This window comes from Bipolaris sorokiniana (assembly GCF_000338995.1).
Source record: "Bipolaris sorokiniana ND90Pr unplaced genomic scaffold COCSAscaffold_3, whole genome shotgun sequence".
In the NCBI taxonomy this organism is placed as follows: Eukaryota; Fungi; Ascomycota; class Dothideomycetes; order Pleosporales; family Pleosporaceae; genus Bipolaris; species Bipolaris sorokiniana.
This window is the reverse complement of record NW_006911897.1, coordinates 1,203,272-1,226,514: the sequence shown is the minus strand read 5'-3', so window position 1 is coordinate 1,226,514 and position 23,243 is coordinate 1,203,272. Positions and strand designations below refer to the sequence as shown.

At 49.9% G+C, this 23,243-nt stretch overlaps 9 protein-coding genes across 9 annotated transcripts; 4 read left to right on the top strand and 5 right to left on the bottom strand.

Annotated features, from left to right (window-relative positions):
- The first annotated feature begins 53 nt into the window (after positions 1 to 53).
- On the top strand, positions 54 to 3,328 carry COCSADRAFT_110976 (uncharacterized protein). Its single transcript, XM_007698823.1, has 3 exons — positions 54 to 491; positions 539 to 1,244; positions 1,292 to 3,328. Exons 1-3 carry the CDS (start codon positions 155 to 157, stop codon positions 3,153 to 3,155), a joined length of 2,907 nt encoding a protein of 968 aa, XP_007697013.1. The 5' UTR covers positions 54 to 154; the 3' UTR covers positions 3,156 to 3,328.
- A 1,848-nt stretch (positions 3,329 to 5,176) lies between these two features.
- COCSADRAFT_82931 (uncharacterized protein) lies at positions 5,177 to 6,754 on the bottom strand (the record flags this gene model as incomplete). The annotated part of the gene is made up of 1 exon (XM_007698822.1): positions 5,177 to 6,754. The coding sequence occupies one exon, from the start codon at positions 6,752 to 6,754 to the stop codon at positions 5,177 to 5,179; it is 1,578 nt and encodes a 525-aa protein (XP_007697012.1).
- Positions 6,755 to 6,927: 173 nt separating this feature from the next.
- On the bottom strand, positions 6,928 to 8,355 carry COCSADRAFT_179016 (uncharacterized protein). Its single transcript, XM_007698821.1, has 2 exons — positions 8,115 to 8,355; positions 6,928 to 8,068 (listed from the first exon to the last, which is right to left on the bottom strand). The coding sequence occupies exons 1-2, from the start codon at positions 8,227 to 8,229 to the stop codon at positions 7,185 to 7,187; spliced, it is 999 nt and encodes a 332-aa protein (XP_007697011.1). The 5' UTR covers positions 8,230 to 8,355; the 3' UTR covers positions 6,928 to 7,184.
- Positions 8,356 to 8,607: 252 nt separating this feature from the next.
- COCSADRAFT_83131 (uncharacterized protein) lies at positions 8,608 to 10,131 on the top strand (the record flags this gene model as incomplete). Its single annotated transcript, XM_007698820.1, has 1 exon — positions 8,608 to 10,131. One exon carries the CDS (start codon positions 8,608 to 8,610, stop codon positions 10,129 to 10,131), a length of 1,524 nt encoding a protein of 507 aa, XP_007697010.1.
- A 262-nt stretch (positions 10,132 to 10,393) lies between these two features.
- On the bottom strand, positions 10,394 to 12,076 carry COCSADRAFT_83661 (uncharacterized protein; the record flags this gene model as incomplete). Its single annotated transcript, XM_007698819.1, has 2 exons — positions 10,394 to 11,947; positions 11,999 to 12,076. The coding sequence occupies 2 exons, from the start codon at positions 12,074 to 12,076 to the stop codon at positions 10,394 to 10,396; spliced, it is 1,632 nt and encodes a 543-aa protein (XP_007697009.1).
- Positions 12,077 to 12,295: 219 nt separating this feature from the next.
- COCSADRAFT_157719 (uncharacterized protein) lies at positions 12,296 to 13,363 on the top strand (the record flags this gene model as incomplete). The annotated part of the gene is made up of 1 exon (XM_007698818.1): positions 12,296 to 13,363. One exon carries the CDS (start codon positions 12,296 to 12,298, stop codon positions 13,361 to 13,363), a length of 1,068 nt encoding a protein of 355 aa, XP_007697008.1.
- A 265-nt stretch (positions 13,364 to 13,628) lies between these two features.
- On the bottom strand, positions 13,629 to 14,198 carry COCSADRAFT_168532 (uncharacterized protein; the record flags this gene model as incomplete). The annotated part of the gene is made up of 2 exons (XM_007698817.1): positions 13,629 to 13,977; positions 14,032 to 14,198. 2 exons carry the CDS (start codon positions 14,196 to 14,198, stop codon positions 13,629 to 13,631), a joined length of 516 nt encoding a protein of 171 aa, XP_007697007.1.
- A 241-nt stretch (positions 14,199 to 14,439) lies between these two features.
- Positions 14,440 to 16,300, top strand: COCSADRAFT_288389 (uncharacterized protein). Its single transcript, XM_007698816.1, has 2 exons — positions 14,440 to 14,995; positions 15,058 to 16,300. The coding sequence occupies exons 1-2, from the start codon at positions 14,579 to 14,581 to the stop codon at positions 16,222 to 16,224; spliced, it is 1,584 nt and encodes a 527-aa protein (XP_007697006.1). The 5' UTR covers positions 14,440 to 14,578; the 3' UTR covers positions 16,225 to 16,300.
- Positions 16,301 to 16,316: 16 nt separating this feature from the next.
- Positions 16,317 to 22,584, bottom strand: COCSADRAFT_110960 (uncharacterized protein). Its single transcript, XM_007698815.1, has 3 exons — positions 21,623 to 22,584; positions 20,186 to 21,544; positions 16,317 to 20,075 (listed from the first exon to the last, which is right to left on the bottom strand). Exons 1-3 carry the CDS (start codon positions 22,343 to 22,345, stop codon positions 16,788 to 16,790), a joined length of 5,370 nt encoding a protein of 1,789 aa, XP_007697005.1. The 5' UTR covers positions 22,346 to 22,584; the 3' UTR covers positions 16,317 to 16,787.
- Positions 22,585 to 23,243: the final 659 nt, after the last annotated feature.

Here is a 23,243-nt window from a genome sequence, read left to right as displayed (position 1 = left end):
GTGCTGTTTATGAACAGCAAAGCAAACTCTTTGGATCTTGCAGTCCATTCAGTTCCGCATGTTACACCTCTGAAGCTGAGTTTCCAAAATTCGTATATATTTTTTACCCTCGGGCCTCGCAGTTACGAGCGACACTTGATGCAAAGTTTGACCAATGAATTCAGGCGCCTTGAGCTCACAGATAAGTAGGGATCATATCGAGAGATGGCAACAGGGGATATCTCCAAAGCCAGAGGGAAATCATGGAATGATAGCCCGCATGTTTGATACATGCCTCGGGCTGCTTCGAAACTTGATTAAACACTCCAGTCCTACATGGATCACAACACCTGGAAACTGCACGCTTCGGCAAGGCTACGCCACATTACAACTCTGGGAGCATGGTCATGGAGTGGTTGAAGGAAGACTTGATGAGCACCTCAAGCGATCAACGGAAGTTCGACAAGCTACCATCGAGATCCTGATCCATTTGTGCAGATGTCTGATAGACGGTGAGTCAAATACCCACTTATGCGACAGGAAATACTGATTAGAACAGGAATATCGAATTTCGTCTTACCGCAGGTGAATGATGCCTCAGTCCAACTTCAGCACACAGCAGCCTCAGAGCTTTATAATGAATGGAAATGGCACTTAAAGGCTGCCGACGAGAGCTCAAGTGAGGACGAAAGCGACAGTGGTGATGATCATGAAGAAGACAATTTACCAACACAAGTAGATATGATGATCCGCAGATCGAAGACATACATAAACTGCTTAATTGGTCTTGGTACTGCGTTAGAATGCCCAGCTCCGGATGAGTCCCACGACGATGAGCCTGGCGTGGTAGGGGTGGGCCCACGTTCTGCGCACGACTATCACACTGATCTGATACAATCAAAGTACCCAGAGGCTGAAGTACATTTAGTGCAGGTTTTGGGCAAAATCAGCTGGTCGCGTTTCTTACGTATGCAACGTGAGCGCGACAACAATACCGCTGCGACGCCTGAGCTACAGGGCCTACTAGTACCCCTTGCTACCAAATCCACTGGCCTTAGTTCTGAATTTCAGGATTCAGGGGTTGGCACTTCTCTCGCAAAATCACAGTCATCGTATGCGGAATCGACTGTATCGTTCATGACGAGCGTATCGGGTGGCGAGCGAGTCCGCATCCCACCGCTGCCAGCAGAAGGGAAAAATGGTCAACCCTTTGAGTGTATCGCATGCGCAAAACTCGTAAGGGCAGAGAATAATCACGAATGGAGGTATGTCAAACCTCACGGTCTATCAAGCTTGTACTCATTTTGAGCAGGAAGCACCTCTTTAGCGATTTGCAGCCTTACAACTGCTTCTATCGTGAATGCCACTTCAACGCAACCGCATTTACGAACCTTCAAACTTGGAAAAATCATCTAGAATTCGAACACAATTGTGGACCTGCATGGGAAGCAATTAAATGTCCACTTTGTTTGGATCTTACAGGAGACGGAAAGAGCGCCATCTTAACACATTTTGCGAGACATATGGAAGATATTGCTCTTCTAGCTCTACCAGCTGCAGTGGAATCAGATGCTGAGTCAGACACAAGTATAGATACGCCCTTTGATATCAATGGAGTGGAGCCGACACCCCCAAGAGAGTCGGAACCAGCTCGATCGCCAAGCAACCCGCCCTCATCGCCGCATTTAAATGCCCAACCACGGCCACAACCATGTGTTCCACAACTGAACTGGGAATCAGGAGATCCATCGAATCTACAGGAGATCAGTGAGTTTTTAGATATGGAAATCCGCGAGTGTGAACAAAACCCGTCGAAATGGGTATCAAAAGAGTGGCCTGTTAAACAAAAGATCAGGGAACTTTTGGACAAGAAAGTCCACGAGCTTGAACAGGAATCTATCACTGAAGGATCAGAAGAGTGGCAGCATCTTCGGGGTTATGTGCAGAGTATTACCAAGCTCTTGAGCAAAAAGATACGCGAGCATAGTGCAAAAACTTTGGACGATGAATCAGAAGAGCCGAGGAACCTACAGAAAATCAGAAAACTCTGGGATGAGAAAAGACCAAATGATGGCCAAGAACCGCCGGGCCGTGCTAACTATGTTCGATACCCGATCAAAGGATCCAAGCGGACGTTTGAGGGTGACACTACTATAATCAACGGCTACCTTCAGCTCGAGTCTTTCGCGGGAAGCATATATCTCGTGGTCTTGGATCAAAATGAGCCTCATAACCAGTTACTAAGAGAACAACTAAGCAAGGGCATTGAATACCGAAGGGCGGGAGAAGCAACCCTTCTCTGTACCCAAAAGAATGGAACGGAACTGTTACTCGATTTCCAAGACCCCGAAGGCTGCGAATCCGTATGGATACATATCAGAGAGGCAATAGACTACCCTATACACGCACATCAAATAGACAGTACTGAAGAACCACGCGAGCTGGCTTGTCCACCACATATGAACCTTACGACTCCATCAGAACATGCACCAAACTCGCCAAGTATCGCCGGTGGCAATGAATTACTACCTGAGAGCCTTGAGGAGCCGTTCCTACCGGCGTCTCAACCCTACTTGTGGCCGTCTGATTCGGAGCCTAAGTCACCATCCCTCAATCCAGATCTCAAAGAGAACCACCCAGACATGACGGAACGCCACAACAACTTTCCAATAAACGAGGAGATCAATTACAGCATGCGTGAAGTTTCGCCAGAACCCGAAGCTACGATCAAGGATAAACCTCAACTTATTCCGCAGTTACAATACCCGTTAGCAGTTTCGGACCCAGCAGCCACTCTAACATCAGAACAAGTAGAACTTCAGCCAGCGCAGCCTATAGAGGTTGCGAAGCTCCAGAGGACAAAGAGAGAACACATTTGCCCATATTGTGCCAAAATCTTCACCAAGAAGTTCAACTTCGAGTCGCATCTTGCAACTCACGGCGGCAGTCAACGATTGGAATGCCCACATTGCGATAAAACGTACGTCAGAGATTGCGATTTAACCCGCCATATAAGACTTCACCATGTAAATAGCACAGTTACATGCGGTGGCGTACTTCCAGATGGTAGGAAGTGGGGATGTGGAACTAATTTTGCAAGACTTGATATACTTCGCAGACATCACAAATCTAGAAAGGGCAAACAATGTCTTGCAGAAAGAGACAGCGAAGAGTAACCAATAGCTTCAATATCTTAACTAGGGGCTAACAATTCATGTAAAGCATATCTTAAGGCTACTTTAGTAGATTGAATAAAGCTCTGGCGTTCGACCTAAAGGATAGTATTAGTCTAGTATATCACAACTATATCTTTCTCTTGAAGAGGCTAGCGGTTTAACTAAAAGCTTCGATAATATTCCTATAGTTATTGCTTATTTATATTCGCAAACTATAAAGTCTATAGCCATGCGATCCGAACATTATTACTTAGGGTATAAAGATTTACTAAAGTTTAGGGTCTACTTATAGTATCTACTATATTCTCTATTTTCTCTTGAAATTTATAGAGTATGTATAAACTACTCTACAATATACCTTCTTTATAAAATTACAACTATATAAGGTTTATCTTAAGGGGCTTTACCGCTTATAAAAGAGTACTTATATTAGCTAGTTATAGATACTTCACGGACGGCTGCTTAGCTTTGGAGGAGCGTGAGAAACATGTCGAACGACATGAGTGTCCAGCTCGTTGCACATACGAACACTGCAGGGGCTCTTGAATCGGGTTCACGACGCAGGCACAATTAACTCGACATGTAGAAGAAAAAGCACCACCACCAGCCGGAGACTCATATGAAGCCTGAATCCGAATTTCTCGTATCCGCGCGAAGCAACCTCAGGTGGAGGTCTTTTCGCCAAACAAAATTTCTTTTATCCCACAATGGAACCTTGAGGGACCCAAGATAGAAACTCAAGGCGAGGGAGAATGCTTCCCTGAACTATCAGCAGTGAAAGCAGGGTTAGCAGCAGCAAAAGCGCAATCGGCAGCAGAGAGTGCATTAGAGAAACTAGAGACAGCACATCATGAGGACTTGATTGACGTCAAAACTGGCACAATATGGTCCAACGAGATCTTCGAAACATCATCCGGTCAGTCAAAGGGAACAAAGTCCACTAGATCTGATATAGATGATGCGACTGAAAAGTGGAAGCCGAGAAGAGTCGAAGAGCTTGCTGAAAATATGGTCTGGTTTTGCTCAATCTGCTCGGACGGCCCAAAACGCCGTTGGCAAGATAGGTGTGACCATTGTGGCCACAACAAGTGTTCTTCATGTATTATAAAGAGAAACAGGTTTGATTTATACTATATTTGGGATTTTCAAGAGATTCACCATATACATTGTTAATCAATGTAGACCTGATCACATCTTGCCAACGTTTTCTAGAATTTTCAGCTTTGCTGAGCCTATGTACGCTTCATGTTGTGTCTATCTGTATCCCAACTTTCCAGAAGTTGGTTTTTCAATGGCCTCCGACATCGACTTTTCTATACAAATTGTTAACGTGCATTCATGAATACAGGGTTCCTACCACTACATCCTCCATATGTTATGCTTGTCGTGTGTTCCCTCAGCATATAGTCCAATATATAGATCTCTTCGACATGATGGTAATGATCTCCTTCATGTTCTCCTAACACAAGCGAAATTTATTCTAACATCTTGCTGGAAACATTGGCTGTGAACTGTATGATTGCGAAACGGATTTTGTAGGGCCATGCTTGCCACGGTGTTTGATGGAAATACGAGATAATTCTCGAGACGTTCCAAGATACATATGGGATTTTGTGTATTAAGACATAGTTGGTGTTTTTAGCAGTTGCCTTGTTCTGTTTTCTCTCAGGTGCCGTTGCTATCGAAGCATCTGAATCTATTTTATTCTAGTTGGTTGAAGGCTCGACTCTATATTTGAGAATCCAATGAAACAGGCGCAGTATACATCTGGAAATCTCTGATAGTGAATCTCCAGCGGCTGATCATGCATGCAAATACAATAAATAAAACTCGTGAACAAAAAGTGGTAGCAGGGAATCAAAAGTTTTCTGGCGATGATTAGCTACGATATTTACACTTTACTCAAGGATACTCTGCAATCAAATTCAATCAATCTAACAAAGAAAATATCCAGCATTTTACCATGATTACCATGTACTCCACTCCATTCACACACGCCTTCAACCTATCCCAAAACACCCTTACTGTCTATCCACCAACCACTTCCCCTCTGCAAGACTATCCTCAAACCCCTTCATATCTTCCTCAGCAAGACTGACCAAAACCTCATACGCTGCTGGTTTTCTCCCCTCTATATCCCTCTTCCTAGGCAACACTACGATACCGCCCTCACTCACCCACGCCGCGCGCCGGATAGCAGCGGGCTGGGCATCCACAGTGCCAGGCATACACCACTCGCGATCGGCGCCCATATGCTGCCAGCTGGTAACGTAGAGATCAGGTCCATTAGAAAACTTAAGAACAGATTGATCGGTTTGGACGGGATCGGCGAGGATCTGATTGAATTTCCTGCCAATCCATTTTTCGTCGACGCCGTGCACAGCGTCGTTGATATCTGTGATGAAAGAGGCGAGATTCTGGGTGCTGATTTGGAGGCGGGCAACGCTTATGGTGGGGAGGAGCATGGCGTGCTCTACTTCGTCTTCTAAGTCGGTTTCTATCGACACGTTTTGACATGTGATGCTATTGCCGCTTTCGAAAAGGTCCCATGTGGGCATCTTGGATACTACTAGATTTCCTAGGTAGTCATAGGATGAGAAGGGTTCAGGGAGATGTTTTCGGAGATCAACGATGACGGCTAAGGTTGATTTGGTGTTGCCGATCGTGATGAATTTTGGGAGGCGGGCTTGGATGATGTTAGCCCAGACGACTCCTGCTAGAGAAGCAAAGTGGGATATATGTTTCTCTGTGTGCTGAGACATGGCTTTGCTGAGGCTAATGATGACTGAACTTGGGAAGCGAAACATCTTTGTGACGACTTTGTATGGTAACTCGTGAAGCGAATTTGCTGAACGTCCCAGCACTTTTTCAGCCTGTGGATTGGTAGGCTCAACGTTCAACCCTCGTGCAAGGGTATCGAGATCACCCCTAGCAAGATTTAAATCTATGGCATTGTGCGTTGTGATTGGTTCTGAGCTGATTCTACTGGGTTCTGTCTCTTGAGCGTTCTTATTCAAAGATTTCACGGCCGCACTCCACACCTCTAGGATCCTCGCGTTGCCAGCTCCATCAGTGATAGCGTGGTGAAACCAAACACTCAGAACTAAGCCTCCAGGTATAAACGTTGCGTGGGCAGCAAAAGCAGGGAGCGGGCCCCTCTTTAGATTAGTCATTCGTTCTGCATATGGGTCATCATCATCTAGCCCAGGATGGTTTTTAATCAAAGCAGGGCAAAACACCTTTGCAGGAAGATTCTCTGGTGAGAAATACGTCCTCTCCAGTGCGTAGTAGTGATAATCGGTGTTGGCAGTCTCATCTAAGTTTACAGTGAAAACGCGGGCCGCTTCTTCTTCTGGGTCGATAGAATCGGGGAAAAGCACCTGAAGACAATCACTGGCGATGAATGGCATATTTATTGTTCCAGCAAGGTAAGGGAATCGCTTCAATACCTCTTCGAAGCCCATGCGGAGTGAATCGATTGCTTCATTTGCGTGCTTTGTGTCAGGGAAAGGGAATACAATATAGTAGCGGCCGTATATGCGAATGTGTGATTGTCGGTCAAGGAAGGATAAATTCAGCTCTTTCTCGTTTTCTGACATCTTTTTAGCTGGATTTCGAGGTCTTGAGTGCCTAGCTACTTCTTTTATCGGTCCTAGACCGTATCCGGGTAGGTTCAGGGGATGTCTACAGTACATGTAGTCAATAGATGGGTGACTGCCCTGTTGCCAAGAAGAATGAGGTAGGAAGATTATATGTAGTTATACATTTCTGTCCTTTGTGTAATAGAACAAAGCTAGGCGGTCGTAATGAATTCAGTTTGTCGCGTTTGCCGTTGTTGAATAACATTGAAACCTTACAAACAATGTGGTTGTCACTGAAATGCACAACATCGCGTTTGCCCGGTGAAAGTGAGCTCTTGATTCAAAATTTTGGTTGATGGGAACCCCCGAACAAGCAGTAAGCTCGATTTCTGTTTCAGATGAACGACTTCAAAACATTGAGTTTCATGTAAGAGTCCACAGTAAAGACTCAGTTTCCGACACGCTCGAGTGCAATCATGTCTGCTTGATTGACATCTTTGCCCAACACACCAGCTTTCTGCAATATGCCAACAGTCTTTTCAACGACCGCCTTGTCGACACCCTTTACCTGCTGTGAGAACTTTACAGTCTTCAGCCATTCCCTAGCGTCTTCTTCCGAGTAGTCGAGCTTCGTGATGATAAACTTAACAGCCTCTTCCGTATTTTCCTCAAAGTGCTTGACGCCTTTATTGACCTTGTCCAGCATATCTTCCAGCTCTGGCGCGAGTGAGGGCTTGCTGCCGCTCTTTGACGTGAGGAGATGGTTTGCCGCAACAATTTTCCACGACGACCAGGGAGTGTAAATTTCACCAATGCGCTTGATCTCACCGTTGTCGTAGTAGCGCTTCGAGGTGAAGTGTTCCCACATAAAGAAGTCGGCTGCCCCGCTATTGACGGCATCGCGCAAGTTTTTGAACGTGTTGAGTATCTCGACAGGAAACGGTGGGCTATCAGAGGAGGTATTTAGCCAGCTCTGCTGGTCTGCCAGCACGAAGCTCATCACATAGCTCCCGCTGCCAATCCTCGAAACACCCGCCTTCTTGCCTTTCAAGTCTTGGACACCTTTGAGCTCATCCCGCTTCGCCCCAGTTGAGATGGCCCAGCATAGCGGCGTTTCGACATATGTGCCGACTATTTTGAAGCCTGCGTCTTGCTTAGCAGCTTGTGCTTTGCCCAGCGCTGAGATCCAGCCTTCTGTCAGGCCTACGGCAAGATCGATCTCACCGGCCTGGATAGCAGTGACCATGTGACCTGTGCCAGAAGGAAAAGGAATGAGATCTACATCGAGGCCATAGTGCCTCTTTGCAAACTCTAGTGGGGTACAGAAGTGCTCTGAGTAGTTAGTAATAAAGCCTTTCATCTCTTCATTGAAGCCTACCGGGCACAAAGCCAGCTCGTAGTGGTGCCATGGTTGTCGCTTTGATGGAGAACCTGCGAAGGGGTTGAGCTCTTGATGCGGCGGGGAAACGTGCGAGGGACAATGTGCGAAGCATAGCTCTAAACCTGAAGTACGTATCTTGTCAACTGGGATGTTGACTAAATGCCACGAATTAAGTAACCCAAGCTAAGCCAGAGCATAGATCCGGGGTTGAGAGGGGTAGTGCCGGCCATCAGGTCAGATCATTTGTTTGCCATCGCGGTGATCAGCTCCAGCAGATCGTTCCGACATCGTTCCGACCAGCGCCGAAACCTTCTTTCCGTCACTACCATTGCATCGACATCTGGTCTTGATTACGACAGCGTCCCTACGCATGCTTACTTGGTTGTTGCGGGGATACCCTGTACACCAACATAGTGCCCGTCGTTCTATTGGCCCCTCCCTGCAGCACCTTGCGCGATATTCCCACGGCTCGGAACCCAAGCCCAACGCCATGGCTTCTGATGGAGATAGGATATCAACCAGAGCAATGACAATAGCGGTAGTAGGTGCCGGGCCTTCAGGTGTGATTGCAGCAAAGTACTTGAGAGCCGAGAAGGTATTTGAAAAGATTGTCTTGTTCGAACAGAGAAGTCGACCTGGGGGGATATGGATCTACACTGGCGAGCAGCGAGACGAAAACCTCTTCGACGTACCCCAGACCAACCCGAACAAGGACTTTCAGAAACCAGAATGGCAGCCTAAAGAAAAGGTTACAAACGGGGATGTTAATACAAATGGCGCCGACAACGCATCCAAGACTCCCTCTTTCTTATCGCCAATATACGAAACACTGGAAACCAACATCCCACGTGGACTAATGAGTTTTCAAGACCTCAACTGGCCATCCGACAGCCAACTCTTCCCTACCCACGAAACAGTCCTAAAATACGTCGAAGACTACTCCGCCGACGTCCAAGATCTAGTCCAATACTGCACTCAAGTCACCAACGTCATTCCCACCGACCCAACCAACCCCACCAGCCCATGGGCCGTCACAACAAAAAACCTCCTGACTAACGAGTCCATCTCCGAAATCTACGACGCAGTTATAGTAGCAAACGGTCACTTCATCGTCCCCTCTATCCCCTCCATCCCCGGTATCCAAGACTGGGCAGCCCAACACCCAGGTCGAATCACGCACTCAAAATACTACCGTCGCGCCTCAGACTTTGCCTCAAAGAAAGTAATCGTAATCGGCAACTCCGCCTCAGGCGCCGATATCAGCGCTCAGATCGCCTCCGCCTGCACCCTCCCCCTCCTCTGGTCCACCCGCTCCCAATCCCTCTTCAGCACAACCCACGGCGCCGCTTCAGCCGATCAGCGACGCCGCGAAGTACCCCCTATAGCCCGTTTCCTACCGTCAACCCGCGGCGTAGAATTTGCAGACGGATCTCAAGCCCACGACATCGACGCCATTGTCTTCGCCACTGGCTATTTTTACAGCTTACCGTTCTTGGAATCCGTGGAGCCAAAACTGATCACAACGGGTGAAAAGGTAAATCATACATATCAGCACTTATTCTACGCACCTAGACCTAGTCTGTCTTTCCTAGCGCTAAATCAGCGAGTAATCCCTTTTCCCATCGCAGAAGCCCAGGCTGCGGTGCTGGCGCGCGTGTATGCTGGTCGTCTTGATTTACCTTCCATCGCTACCATGCGCGCGTGGGAAGAAAGTGTAGAAGAAGAGATGGGCGCAGGACGCAATTTCCATCTCCTGAATTTCCCGAAGGACGGGAAGTATATTAATGAGATGAGTGCTTGGGCGGCGCAGGCGGAGGAGAAAGATGGGTTGGAAGACGGAGGGAAAGGAAAGAAGCCCCCGGTTTGGGGAGAGTGGCAATTTTGGTGCCGTGAGCATTTCCCAAAGATTAGACAGGCGTTTGGGGCTAAGGGTGAGGAAAGGAAAGAGGTTAGGACCTTGGAGGAGTTGGGATTTGTGTTTGAAGAAGATAGAGTGAAGGAGAAAGATGTATAGATGGGTTAGAGGGTATACATAGATGGTGTAGACGGTATAGAGTGTTGGGAAATATGATACACATAAGTGAGCAGGAAAGATGCTCTATTGATCCCAGATTTTCGTAATATACCCACGTACCAAATCAATTCCGTATGCACAAAACATCTATCAACACGAGCACCCATGTGGTGAATAGTAGACTCCTCGCCCCCCAACGCCGTGGCTATGCATCCGAATTCAGAAATCCATACCATCTGGATAAACAAAAAGTGGGGGGTTACTATCTCCTTCCCTTGCCTTGACCGGCACCACCCGCACCGCCGCCCATTCCAGGCATACCGCCCATGCCGCCCATGCCGCCCATCATTTTCATCATCGCACCCATATCCATGCCGCCCATACCACCGAGGGCCGAGAGATCCGGCATGCCACCTCCGCCTCCTCGCCCGCCGCCAAGCATCTTCATCATAGCTCCGAGATCCGGCATACCGCCTCCCGCTCCGCCCATGCCTCCTGCGCCACCCATACTCTGCATGCGCTTCTGCATGGCGGCGAGTTGTTGCTGCTTGTTTCCACCACCCATGGCGCCCTGTGCCTTTTGCATGTTGGCCATGCCGCCCTTCATCTTCTTTGCCATGTCTGCCATCATGCGGTGCTGAGTGAGTAGTTCCTCGACTTCGCGCACTGACGTGCCTGAGCCACGGGCTATACGGGTCATGCGAGTCGGCTGGTCCACAAACATCTTGCCGTCGGATTCGAGTTCTTTTTCAGTCATGCTGTCGCAGATGTAGATCATACGTTTAAGCTTGGCGCCACCCTCTTCATCGTCCATGCCTCCCATCATGCTGCTTAGTCCAGGAATCATGCCAGCCATCTTGGAGAGAGGACCCATCTTCATGATATTGGAGAGCTGGTCGCGGAGATCCTTGATGGTGAAGATTCCTTGAGTAATGTGCTTCATTGTGTCCTTTTGATCGAGCTTCAGTGATTGGACGTGCTCGACAAGACCTTGTACGTCGCCCATTCCTAGCAGTTTGGAAACAAAGGCTTGTGGGGCAAAGCGTTCGAGATCCAACATGTGTTCACCATTACCGAGGAAGACAATGGGGGTATGTGTTGCTGCGACTGCAGAAATGGCACCACCACCTGCTGCCGCACCGTCGGTCTTGGTGATGACAATGGCCCCGAAGTCTGCTGCCTCCTTGAAAGCGCGAGCTTGAGATTCAGCAGCCTGACCAATAGTTCCGTCCAGTACCATGATAGTCTGGTCGGGCGTAACGGCAGTCTGAATTTGCACCATCTCATCGAACAGGTCCTTCTCTTGCCTGTGTCGTCCAGAGGTATCCACGATGATGATTTCAAAGCGCTCTTTCTTGAACTTCTCCACACCTTCAGCCGCCACTACTACGGGATCCGTCTGCGTATGGCTACCATAATATGGGATCTTTGCTTTTGTGGCGTTTTGCTTCAACTGATCGAATGCACCGGCACGGAATGTATCTGCGCAGACAAGACACGCCTTGAAGCCTCTTGCCTGGTACCATCTCGCCAGCTTTGTACATGTTGTCGTTTTTCCCGCACCCTGAAGACCGACAAACATGATGACGTTCGATTTTCCCTTTCTCGGCTTGAAAGGCTCGGCATGCGGATCAACCATCTTGACGAGCTCATCGAAGACGGCCTTTTGAATGAGGCGCTTCTTGTTAACGCCGGGCGCAAGGTGCTTGAAGTCGACGGCGCGCTTTATCGACTGTCGCAGATTCATGACGAGTTTGACATTTACATCGGCTTCGACGAGGGCATTGGAGATCTCCTTGACCATGGAATCGAAAGCCTTCCGCATATTAGCCACCTGTTAGGTATTGCTGTTCTATCAAGTGCGCACCTTCTCGTCGAGATTGGGCGACCTCGTAAGGTCTGTGACTGCGGCATTGATGCGCCGCCCGAGATCTTGAAGCACCATATCAGCGGTTGTGTAGGGAAATTATTAGAGAGATGGGGGTGTGAGGCGTGGGGGGTGGTCGGTGATGTTCTCACGGTGTTCTGTGGGGAATGCAGGCATGGCGGGGCGCGCTTTGCCCTGCCGTCGGCCTTTTGGCTCCCCTAACGCCGATCATCTGGAACTTTTTTCTGCGACCGCGCGGTGCCTTTCAACATTCACATTCACACAATCCCAGCCACAATGGTCAACACATCTTTGAAGCGGAGACGGACCGAGGACCAGCTCAGAGGCAAGGTACCCAAGAAGGAGAAGAGAAAGATCAAGAAGCAAAAGCACTACCACAGTTCGTCCGACGAAGAAGAAGGTGCTGCGCGCGATGCTCCAGCACGAGGAAGCAGCCAAGAACCAGAAGAGCCGTTCCAGCCCTCGGGCGCCAATGCGACTCTTCCGGGAAGACCGGAACTTTCTAAGCAGCAGTTGAGGAAGCAGGCAAAGTTCGAGGCGAAAAAGGCAGCACAACAAGCAGCTGCGGCCGAGGAATCTTCAGCTAGTGATGATGAGGACGAAGCCGAGGATGCTGCGCCATCGAAAAAGCCTGAGCCCAAGTTCAAAGCCAGTATACAAACAAAGGCTCCGGTAAAGTCTGCGCTGAAGAAGACGGCGCCCGTGGATCACGCCGCCCCATTGCCAAGCGATGCCGAAGACGACGACGAAGACGACTCTGAGCCTGAAGCCGACGAGTTTTCCATTGCCGACTCAGAATCCGACGCTTCAGAAGCTTCCTCCATCTCTGAAACCTCTACCGCTGCTGCACGCAAAGTCCGCAAGCGCAACGATCCCGAAGCCTTTGCAAACTCCATCTCGAGAATCTTGGGCTCGAAATTGTCGACGTCAAAACGCACAGAGCCTATTTTGTCGCGCTCGAAAGATGCGGCGACAGCGAACCGCGAGCTTGCCGACTCGAAGCTTACCGAGAAGGTGCGCCGTCAACTGATTGCAGAGCGCAAAGCTGCGCGGGATAAGGGCCGCATTAGGGATGTTTTGGGACTGAATGACCCCAGTGCCAGCACGGAAGCGACATCGACAAAGGAGAGGGAACTCAGAAAGACGGCACAAAAGGGCGTAATCAAGTTGTTCAACGCAGTGAGGGCGGCTCAAGTCAAGGGTGAGCAGGCCGAGAGGGAAAGCAAGACGGGTATGGTAGTTGGCATGGACAAGAGGGAGGAGAAGGTCAAGGAGATGAGCAAGCAGGGATTCCTCGACATGCTCACTGGAGGGCAGAAGAAGGAGCAGATCGCTGAAGCGTAAAAGCATGACAAGGAGTTGTTTAGAATGTTCATGATACCATATACTATACAAGCGTTTTCTGAGTCGTCCTCTACGCCAGTGCATATGCAAGCGGAGTGTTTGTGTTATACATGCTTTGTACCAAATGTTGCGTATGTACGAAGAACCGAAAAAAAAATGCCACCCAGCATTGTATCTGGCACTTTTGCTGGGATCATCAAATCATCCCCTACTAGATCACACTCCACGCCTCGCTCAAATGGCCCTAGATTCGATATGTGAGCATTTATCTGTTCTCGAAATCGCTAGCCTGTAGATTTCTCGTCATGCTCGGCAACCGTACTACCAGCCCATCCAGCTCCTTGCTCATCTTGACCTGGCAGCCCAGTCTGCTCGTCTCAGTGAGGCCAAAAGCCAAATCGAGCATGTCATTTTCGTCATCGTCGGGCTCTTCCATCTTTTCATAGTAGGCCTCGTCTTCGACAATAACATGGCAGGTCGAACAGGCGCATGAGCCTCCGCAGGCGCCCTCCATTTCTATGTCGTTTGCCTGTGCAATGTCGAGAAGGTTGTCGCCGTCGGCCACTTCAAAGGTCGAGGAATGGCCGTCCTTGTCTATAAATGTCACCTTTCGTCTGGTACTATTAGCAACCGGGTCTATGAGTCAAGAGTAGACGGTGAAGACGCACTCTTCCCCAGGCCTAGGAGGGTCGAGGTGACCGTGGCGGGGTGCATGACTGGCGGAGAATTGTCGACTGTTTCGCAGCCATGAGGGACTTTTTGAAGTGGCTACTTTGAATTGCCGTAGTAGAGACGTGGCTGCCCTCTGCGTGTGCATCCCTCTCTGGCATGTCATGGCCGCCCAATGGCTAGACAATGTCAGTGGAGTCGACAAGGCGCTTCTCGCGCCTGCTATCCGCCCTTCGACCAACATCCAGCAAGCTCGATTCGCTGCCATTGTGGGCGTATGTGGTCGCTCAATTAAGAAGATGGCAGAGCTCAGGAGGTGAGTGGGCAAAAGAGCGAATGTTTGCTGGGATAAAAGTCGCAACAAATGAAGCCGTCGATAATTCCGTATGCTATGAGACGTCGACGACGAAATGTTGGCAGCACAGACCGCCCCACCCTGGTCCCTCTCTTTGAAAGCGCATGCATCCACCACCAGCACTCACAAAACAAAACCGACAGCGGGCACCACCCTAAGGCCCTTCCTCTCCCCCATACCCCGCCTTCACCATGGCCTCCTCGCGCGATGCCCCAAACCCCCTCCGGCCATACTACATCCCACCTTCCATTGGCCCGCCTCCAGAGGTTCCGCAGAACCAGACTGTCTCGTCACCACTCCCGCCCGCTTTCAAGCCCGCCCCCAGCAACAAATCGAGTCTGGGCAGCCAGGCACGCGACATTCTTTCAGATCTCGACTATGACGCGTACTTTCCAGAGACATCGCCTACAATAGCCGGCCATGCAAAGAAGCTGCTGGATCATGCGCTGTGGAACTACACAAGCGTGCTGCTTGCCCAGCCATTCGAGGTAGCGAAGACGATACTGCAGATCCACGAGGCCAAGGGACAGCTTTCCGCACTCAAGGATGCTGGTGAATGGGGCCATAAGAGAGGGCCAGGGAGCTTTGCCAGTGGCAAGTTTGAGGATGTAGGTACTCTGTCAATGACACCCCCGTCTGACATGTGAATGTGGGCTAAATAACCGGGCAGTTCCCACCTTCAGATGAAGAGTCTGACGAAGACTCTCCGGGATACTTCACCACAACAGCACCGCGCGTGAACCCCACTTCGCCATACTCACCCAACGACTCGCCATCGAGGTCCCCGCGGAGGCGCCATCGACGACTTGATAGTCGATCCCCCTCGCGGACACCAACTCAACCCCCACCATCGTCGCTAAGGAAACTAGAACTCAAGCGGGCAGACTCTCTTCTCGAAGTAATAGGGCAGTTATGGCAGAAAGAGTCAGCTTGGGGAGTGTGGAAGGGCACGAACTGCACTTTCATCTACAACTTCTTGCTCAAGACGACTGAGGGCTGGTTTAGAAGTCTGATCTCAGCGCTGCTCAACATACCAGACCCCGGGCTCGTTGGGGCAGCAGGAAGCGGCATCGGGGGTCTCGACGTACTCGACAGCCCAAACCCATTGACATCCCTCGGTGTCGCTGTAGCCGCAACAGCCATTGCCGCTACCCTCCTCGCACCCCTCGATCTAGTGCGAACACGCCTGATCATCACACCTATATCCTCTTCCCCACGCTCCATATACCCATGTCTCTCCCTCCTCCCCTCTCTCTCCGTCTCCCCCGCTCTCCTCCCCGCAACCATAATGCACGCCTGCGTGCCCACCCTCGTCTCCTCATCCACCCCTCTCTTCCTCCGCTCAACACTAAGCATCGACCCCATCCTCACCCCTGCCACCTACTCCTTCAGCACCTTCCTCTCCTCCACCGCCGAACTCTTCATCCGCCTCCCTCTCGAGACAGTTCTCCGCCGCGGCCAGGTCGCTGTCCTACAAGAACACGAGGCACAACGGATCGCACAAGAATACCAGGCCCCGCCCAGCCGCTCAAAGAGCCCAGCTTACGGCTTGGACAGACCGAGTAACGATAACGGATTCGATACTATCGTTGATCCCGGTCAGTATAGGGGTGTCCTGGGTACCTTGTGGTTCATCGTCCGCGAGGAAGGCATTTCAGTTTCGGGTCCCAGCGCGGCTAAGGCTGCGAGCGCAAAGGCAATGGGGTTCTCGCGACCACCGCGTACAAGGAAGGGCCAGGGTGTGCATGGTCTCTGGAGAGGCTGGAGAGTCGGTGTGTGGGGTCTAGTTGGTATTTGGGGCGCTGCTGCTTTGGGTGGAGGTGGAGGCGAGTTCTAAAGCGATAATACCGCAATTGGAATTTGCTGCCACTATCTCTTGAGTGGATAGTGGGGACTTTCATGAATTTTTCGTTTTTTTTTTGCGTTGCTGTTACGATCAGCGTATGCGTATGCTAGATACACCAACCACTCTCCGCTGGCGTTGTTCAAAAATTTATTCATTCATACTAGGTTTTTTCACTGCCAAGTCAAGATAGCAAAGGGTTTATTGTGACTGTCTGATGTGCTGCTTCTTGTTATACTTAACGCCTTGGCGGAGATCAGGCTCCAGGCATGACAGTTGGTACATATGTTCTGTTTGGTGTTGATAAAGCCAAGCGAATAACAAAAATATTTTACCCAAGACCTGCTCAGATTCAACCAATTCCCATGTACCTCTTCCGTACATTCTTTTCATTTCATCATCTATTTCATAAATACTTTTTACTCTCTTCGTCATCATCGTCTACGTACAGTCTTGATTTCGCAAAAAAAGCCAGAATAAGATGCTCCAGCTTTTCCCCTTCCCTCTTCCCTCTTTCCTCCTTCCTCCCCCCACCACCACCTCAATCTCCACCCTAACTAAGCCCACATAGCCCTAAACTTCATATCAAACTCCTCCTTCAGCGCCTTAAACGCCTTGAGCACATTCAGCAATCCCTCCCCTTCCTCCCACGCCGGCGGTTCCTTGTCCTCATCCTCCTCGGCATCCCAACTCTCTTCGATCTCAGATTCCTCCTCCTCACTCCCCATTTCGTCTTCCCAGCTCTCCTCGACCTTCTTCTTGGCTTTCTTCTTCGGCTGGATAGTGACTTCCTGCTTGAACGCGCCCTTGTTCGAGGAGCCAGCGGTGGTGGCACTAGCTTCCGTGGCTGTATCGCTGGGCAGCATTTTGTCTTCGCGGTTTTCCTCTTCGTCGTCACCACCGCCACGGACGTCGATGAAGTCGAGGTCGGATTCGGTGGCTAGGCCCAGGAAGCTTGAGAGACTGGTGGTTATTGTGGCAAGGGTCATGCTGAGGTCGTTGAGGACGAACCAGACGTCGCCGCGCCGGATCTTGTTGGCTTTGATGAGGGCTTCGACGTCGCCGTGCTGGAAGAAGTCGTAGAGGTATGCGTTTAGCGGGAGTTCGGAGTCTTCAGGGTAGAGACCGACGTGGGGTACAACGGCTTCCTCGAGGAAGACGCCCGAACGGCTGGTGGAGCAGAGGTCGTGGAGAGATTCGAATTTGTCGTCGTGGCCAGACAAGGCAACGAATGTTGAGCGGGCCTTGATGTTTTGGGGCTGACTTGCGCCCGAACTCGAGGTCTTGCTGCCGATGGTGACCTCGGTCAAGGGCAGGGTGTTGTCTGGCTCTTGTACATGCTGGTCGACAAACGTACGCACATAGGCTGTGAATATATCGAGCGTAGTCTTGTTGTGACGGCGCAAGACGTTGGTGGCCGTCTCTGGCATTGCTGGTAGAAACACAATTGACGGGCTTTTCTTGGCCACTTCCTGGACGTACTCTTCGTCTGCTTGTCTACAGTATCTTCGACCAAACAAGTGCGACATTATGAGCATGAGCTCACGTAGAACCTGTTCCCTGTTTGTGTCGATCTTGGCGCACAGTTCATGAAAGTATCCGTCTTTCAGCAGCGCATGGAATGCGAATGATGAGTTCTCTGTGAAGTAGAGATGTGAAACAGCGCCAGCGAAATTGAGGGGGGTACCCTGTGCATCAAGGAGATATTGCCTGCGGAGATACTCGATAGAAAATCGCAAGTGGTGAAGCACTGTCATCTTCGCATCCTCTCCACCCAGATACAGTCGTGGTTGTGACAGCAGGGAGTTGACACAGCGGACAGCAAAAGGTGCATTTCCTGATGAGTGCAGCAAGGTGAACAACCGCAAAACCAAAGTAGTGGTTATAGGGAAGTGGCCGTTGAGGTCAGGTAGTCGGGAGCTGATAAGCTTGTGAATCTTGCTGAGTGACACACCATGGAAAACGACGTTTCCGAGCATGTCGAAACCACGACGACCGGCACGACCAGCTGCCTGGCGGAAGTTGAGAGCTGTCAAAAAGACAGAGTCTCCTGAGAAGACTACAGTCTTACACGGCATGTTGATACCCAAGGCCAGAGTACCAGTGGCGATGACCACGCGCAGATAGCCCTTGCGGAAAAGCATTTCGACACAGTACCGGTACTTTCGGTTCATACCAGCGTGGTGGACTCCAATTCCACGCATAAGGCCATCAATCAGCCACTCCTCTACGCCACGGTAACGCAGCTCCTTTGCATGCACAGCAAACTCCTCCTGAGACAACTTCTTATGATCGGCAAAGTGAAATCCATCAAGAGGTTTGTTTGGATCAAACGAGGCAAAAGTGCTTACTTCAACACTAGCAGCCTCCTTCATTTGGTCCTGCTTGGTCATGCCCTTGGAAGCATCTCCACGAAGACCCTGCTTCTCTCGTCTCTGCACCTCTTTCTTCCAGTCCTCCCATTGTTGCAGCTTGATTTTCCATTTGGGGCTTGTCTCTTTCCAGGCAACTTCAGCATCTACAAGTTGCTTCATGAGCGTTCGGCACATTTTCTCGCAAATCGCACGGTCGTAGTTGAAGATGATACCTGGAAGCGCATCTTGTTGCTGCAGATCGGCTAGCAGTGGTAGTATGCTGGAAATGTCATGGTTGATCTCCATTCCTAGTTCGTCCACCTCTCCGTTGTTGTCGGCACTATCTTCCTTGACTTCATCGGTGGGCGATGCTTCATGAAGACGGTTGATGGAACTGCTAAGGTCACTGCGCACCTTCTCAAAAGGTGATGCCTCATCCGCCATCCAAGCGGTAAGGATTTTCTTGAGGCCATCTTGCCACTTGATGATATCTGCCTTCTTGATGATGGTAGGGAGAATTTTAGAGGGGTCGAGTGACTTATCGACAGGGTACTCATCAGTTTGATGTTTGCACATAGTCTGCCACAGAGTGAGGCAGTCCCGGGCTTCGAGAGACAGATCACTGGGAAGACCTCGGCTCCTGTTTATCAAGCTGGCAACAGGATGCAAGAATGCGAAATCTGCATGCTCGTCGAGACCGAGCTGAGCGAATGACCGGTTAGCCGGAAGAGGCAAGTAGCTCGCTGGGTCACGCTTCGGAGGCGGCGTATAGACAAACTTGCGAAGATCAGAATATCTGTGCGGATGCTGTACCATCACTAGTTCATTACCAGCGGCTTTTTGGCTAGCTGAGAGCCAGTCGTTGAAGGATTCTGCATTACCAATCGTCGCAGAGAGAGCGATGATGGGGCAAGGAGCCATGAGCAGCAATTGTTCCCAAACTAGGCCATCTTCGGCTTGCCCAATGCAGTGAACTTCATCGAAGATAATCCATTTGACTCTTTCAGACCAACCCTTGGCATTGCTGGGCGCCAGCAGCATGATTTGCAAGATATGGGGCACTGTTACCAGAATCTGGCATCCAGTGGGATTGTTGATACGGTAATCTCGTGTGTGAATACCCCATACAGATTGACTGTACTTGTAATTCTTCGAAAATCGAGCTTGGATTTCGGCGGCGATCTGGTTGACTAGGGCTTTGGTTGGTGCAACATAGACCAGAACATCCTCATTATTGGCTTCCAAGACTTGTTTCATGGCGTAGAATGATATGAAGGTTTTACCAGCCGAAGTTGGTGCAATGACAAGAAGGCTTCGTCGAGCATCAATCTCATCCAGCACCCGTCGTTGCCACGCATCTGGCTCGAATGGTACACGAGAGTCTGGAGCAGAGTCGATCGTCCTATCAAAGTAAGGCCCACAATGGAGAAGCTGGAACTCTTCTGGGGACAGCGTCAGAGCAAGATCGGACACTAACGTATCTTCCAATGCCTGTAAAAGTCAGCATCAGCAATTTGAGATAAATAAAACACTCCGGATCATGCAAGCTCATGCAAGTAACCCAAGCATCTAAGAAGTGCTTCAAGCATCAATCCACTTACAAATTTAAAGGGCAGCTTCCGATCGCCTTGAGCTGACGGCACCTGAAGCTTCGGCAGCTTCAATCGCTCGATAGCAGCTTTGAGACACATCGCAATGGACTTGGTGACAGTCTCGTGGTTACAGAGAGTCCGTGCAGTATCGAATAAGAGTGCTGCAACATACAAACCCTTGTCCTTCGCATTATCACGGCAGTAACGTACCCACATCTCTAAGAGAACGTTTAGCATGTAGATGCGCACATCTGCACCAATAACCTGACGCTGAGCCTCGCTGCGGTCCGCCAAATATTGCCTAGCTTTGTTGTACCGAGACGCCAGGTCAACCTGCTTTTCGAATCCTGCGCAAGAAACTGTCCAAGCCTGATACCATTGCTTCGCATTCTCTTCATCTTTGCGCTTAGAGCTTGCTGCAATATTGTCCAGCATGGCTTGTTTTGAGGCATTGATGTTCTTGGTGCTTTGTCTCTGCGCTTGTTTTGGTCTTTTGTTTTCTGTGTTCGATGGCGCAGGCTTCGCTTTGTCTCCAAGGGTAATCGTCTCTGGGTCTAGAACTTTACCAACAGCATTCGTCAGACTGGCAGCGTACGAAGTCATCTCAGCCATGAAAAACTGGTTCCGGCGAAGTGCTTTCTTCGCAATCTTTGGGTCTTTTTCTACGACCACTTTCGCCTTTTGGTTCAAAGACTTTTGGCTGTGCCAATGTGTGACTTCACGAAAGATGGTAGCCGATGTCGGGTCTGGTTTTCCACTCGACCGAGCTACGTCAAGGTGAATTGGGGCTAGGTGGGGGTCGAAGACGTCGTTCGAGAAGGGAAGAACCTTGTATTTGAAGCTTTCATCATCACTGCTGGTCTCGGGCGAGCCATCTGCAGCAGAGGACGTGCTTGGTTGCAATGGGATATCAAGATTGTTCAGAGCTTTTGTGGCTTTAAGAAGGACCTCAAAGTGCTCATTGGGCTTTGGCGAGGCCTTGCAGGCATAAGAAGCGAGCAATCGTCCGTCGATAAGGTCAGCTAAGTCACAATCTGGATGACCAGCGAAAGCCTCTGTCCATGCCGGACTACTGATGAACCTGCGCGCTTCATGACAAAACTCTAGAATGAAGTTGTTGATCTCGTCAGGAATTTCTTGATGTTTCAATATGCGCTCCGACAAAGCCAGCTCTGACAAGGCCGCTACCTGTTGTAGTAGGGTAGATGACAGATTCGCGTTTGAGGCTGAAAGTTTCGAAGCGACGAGCACTGTCAGATACTCACGCTCAGTCAGAAGCTGATCACATGATTCCCTGATTGTCTGTAGGAATCCACGCATGTGAGAGAGATCGACAATGTCAGTGACATTCCTCTCAGGATGATGATTCTATAATTTGTATCAGCACCTTATCAATGAACGACGCAGAACGCGACATAGCAGTGTTCATGCTTAATATATACTTACTGCTGATGAAACGTCTAGGGTCAAGGAACGTGCGTGCTCCAAGACTGTCGTGACCACCTTTGTGTCCTGCCACTCAAGCCCATTCACGAGTGCAGCGCTGTAGCCGCGCTGCATCATGCTGTAGATAAAAGTGCGAAATGACGACTTGTAGCTTTGATGACGGCCCTTTGCACCTGGGACCTCATCCTTAAGAGAGCCGAGGTCCTTGTGTAGTAACATCCTCTTACGGATATCTGTGAATGAAGCTCCATCGTGACAAAGCACAAAGTAGATATCGGTAGCACGTAGGTATTCTGCAAACTCATCTGAAGAAACTGAAGCGAAAGTGTGGACTTCAGTCTCTGGGACAGCGTCTGGCAGATTGACCTTGAGATGACGAATGATAGCTGCTCGTGCAAGCAGATACTTCTCGCTGACGGCGGGAGAGGCATCTTGAGGTACACAGAATTCTTGGTGCTCGTCAAAGAAAGCAATGTGAAAGTTGCAGCTGCGGGACAGAAGGCCTTGCAGATATTTCTCGACAGTGTACGAGGCGTGTAGTAGTTGGTAGCCTGGGTCGAAGTCGAGATGTGGGTCGCTAAAACACTGGAGTAAAAGTGATTCGCCGTGTACGAGAAATCTCTCGCTCCCTGCGAAGTCGCCTACCAGGTCGACCCGACGACTGTAGAGATTGGAGTACCATTGGAGAATCTGTTCCGTGGTATCCTGCTCATTGGCGGCCATGATGATTCCGCACGTGATTGGGGGATTCCAGTGCGGTTCGGAGGTAAAAGGCCAATAATGAAGGTAAGGTGAGGAAAGAGTGTTCTTTTAAAGGAGCTACCAAGTGGCAGATGCCGTGGGGTAATCGCTGGTGGCGGATAGTGGGGACTTGTCGATCCGTGCCAAGACCTGGATATCTCTCGCAGCAAAACCCGGGAGACAACGTGGTTTTTGTGTATTTGCAGTATAAGTAAGATTGCATAAGACAATCAAGGAGAGGGGAAATGCTTGTCTTGTAAAGGGTGCATGTATATCTGATCGGGTGTACAGTGAACTGGGGTGGAGCCGCACTGTCTGGGTTTTCGAATTTGGAAAAGCCGAAAAGACCACGCGACTAGTGCGCGCTAATCAGTAAGCGAGGTGGAGTGTAACACCAGGGGATAATACTTGGGCATGGCAATCAGGCTTAGTAGTCTTACTGTGTAATGTTCTGACCGGAACATTATCAGATACCCGGGCTCGCGAAGTGGAGCCTGTAGTCTTGCTAGACTAGCTCATCCGCTGCTGCCACTAACCAGGGTTTATTAGGCCATTGGCCCTTGCATCTATTCCAGCAGAGCAGGGAGACAAGTGGCTAGGTATACCAGAACACAAGGAATATCATGTAAACAATGTTTGCATTTGGGGAGAAAGGCGCCGCTAGGCGGTACGTTACAAAATCGAACAGGTATGTCCGCGTACTTGAGCTGTGCAAGAATACACCCAGTTACTCATTTAACCGAACGCCTCAACACCCAAATCACACCCTAGATAAGTGAAACAAAGAAAGGCCCAAGGTTGCCAAAACCCATATCTGAATCAGCCTACACTACCCATGTTACTGGCACAAGATACTTGACAAAATCTGGCGTGGCGGTGA

What these genes read in the sequence shown, in the direction of transcription:
- COCSADRAFT_179016 (XM_007698821.1), bottom strand. Translation starts at nt 8,229, where the DNA reads ATGCTTCGCACATTGTCCCTCGCACGTTTCCCCGCCGCATCAAGAGCT. An exon ending in ACGAGCTGGCTTTGTGCCCG is followed by an intron (nt 8,069 to 8,114) that starts GTAGGCTTCAAT and finishes CTAACTACTCAG; the next exon opens with AGCACTTCTGTACCCCACTA.
- COCSADRAFT_110960 (XM_007698815.1), bottom strand. Translation starts at nt 22,345, where the DNA reads ATGGCCGCCAATGAGCAGGATACCACGGAACAGATTCTCCAATGGTAC. An exon ending in CCCTAGACGTTTCATCAGCA is followed by an intron (nt 21,545 to 21,622) that starts GTAAGTATATAT and finishes TACAAATTATAG; the next exon opens with AATCATCATCCTGAGAGGAA. An exon ending in GGAAGCTGCCCTTTAAATTT is followed by an intron (nt 20,076 to 20,185) that starts GTAAGTGGATTG and finishes TGACTTTTACAG; the next exon opens with GCATTGGAAGATACGTTAGT.
- COCSADRAFT_110976 (XM_007698823.1), top strand. Translation starts at nt 155, where the DNA reads ATGAATTCAGGCGCCTTGAGCTCACAGATAAGTAGGGATCATATCGAG. An exon ending in GTGCAGATGTCTGATAGACG is followed by an intron (nt 492 to 538) that starts GTGAGTCAAATA and finishes TGATTAGAACAG; the next exon opens with GAATATCGAATTTCGTCTTA. An exon ending in GAGAATAATCACGAATGGAG is followed by an intron (nt 1,245 to 1,291) that starts GTATGTCAAACC and finishes CATTTTGAGCAG; the next exon opens with GAAGCACCTCTTTAGCGATT.
- COCSADRAFT_288389 (XM_007698816.1), top strand. Translation starts at nt 14,579, where the DNA reads ATGGCCTCCTCGCGCGATGCCCCAAACCCCCTCCGGCCATACTACATC. An exon ending in CCAGTGGCAAGTTTGAGGAT is followed by an intron (nt 14,996 to 15,057) that starts GTAGGTACTCTG and finishes ATAACCGGGCAG; the next exon opens with TTCCCACCTTCAGATGAAGA.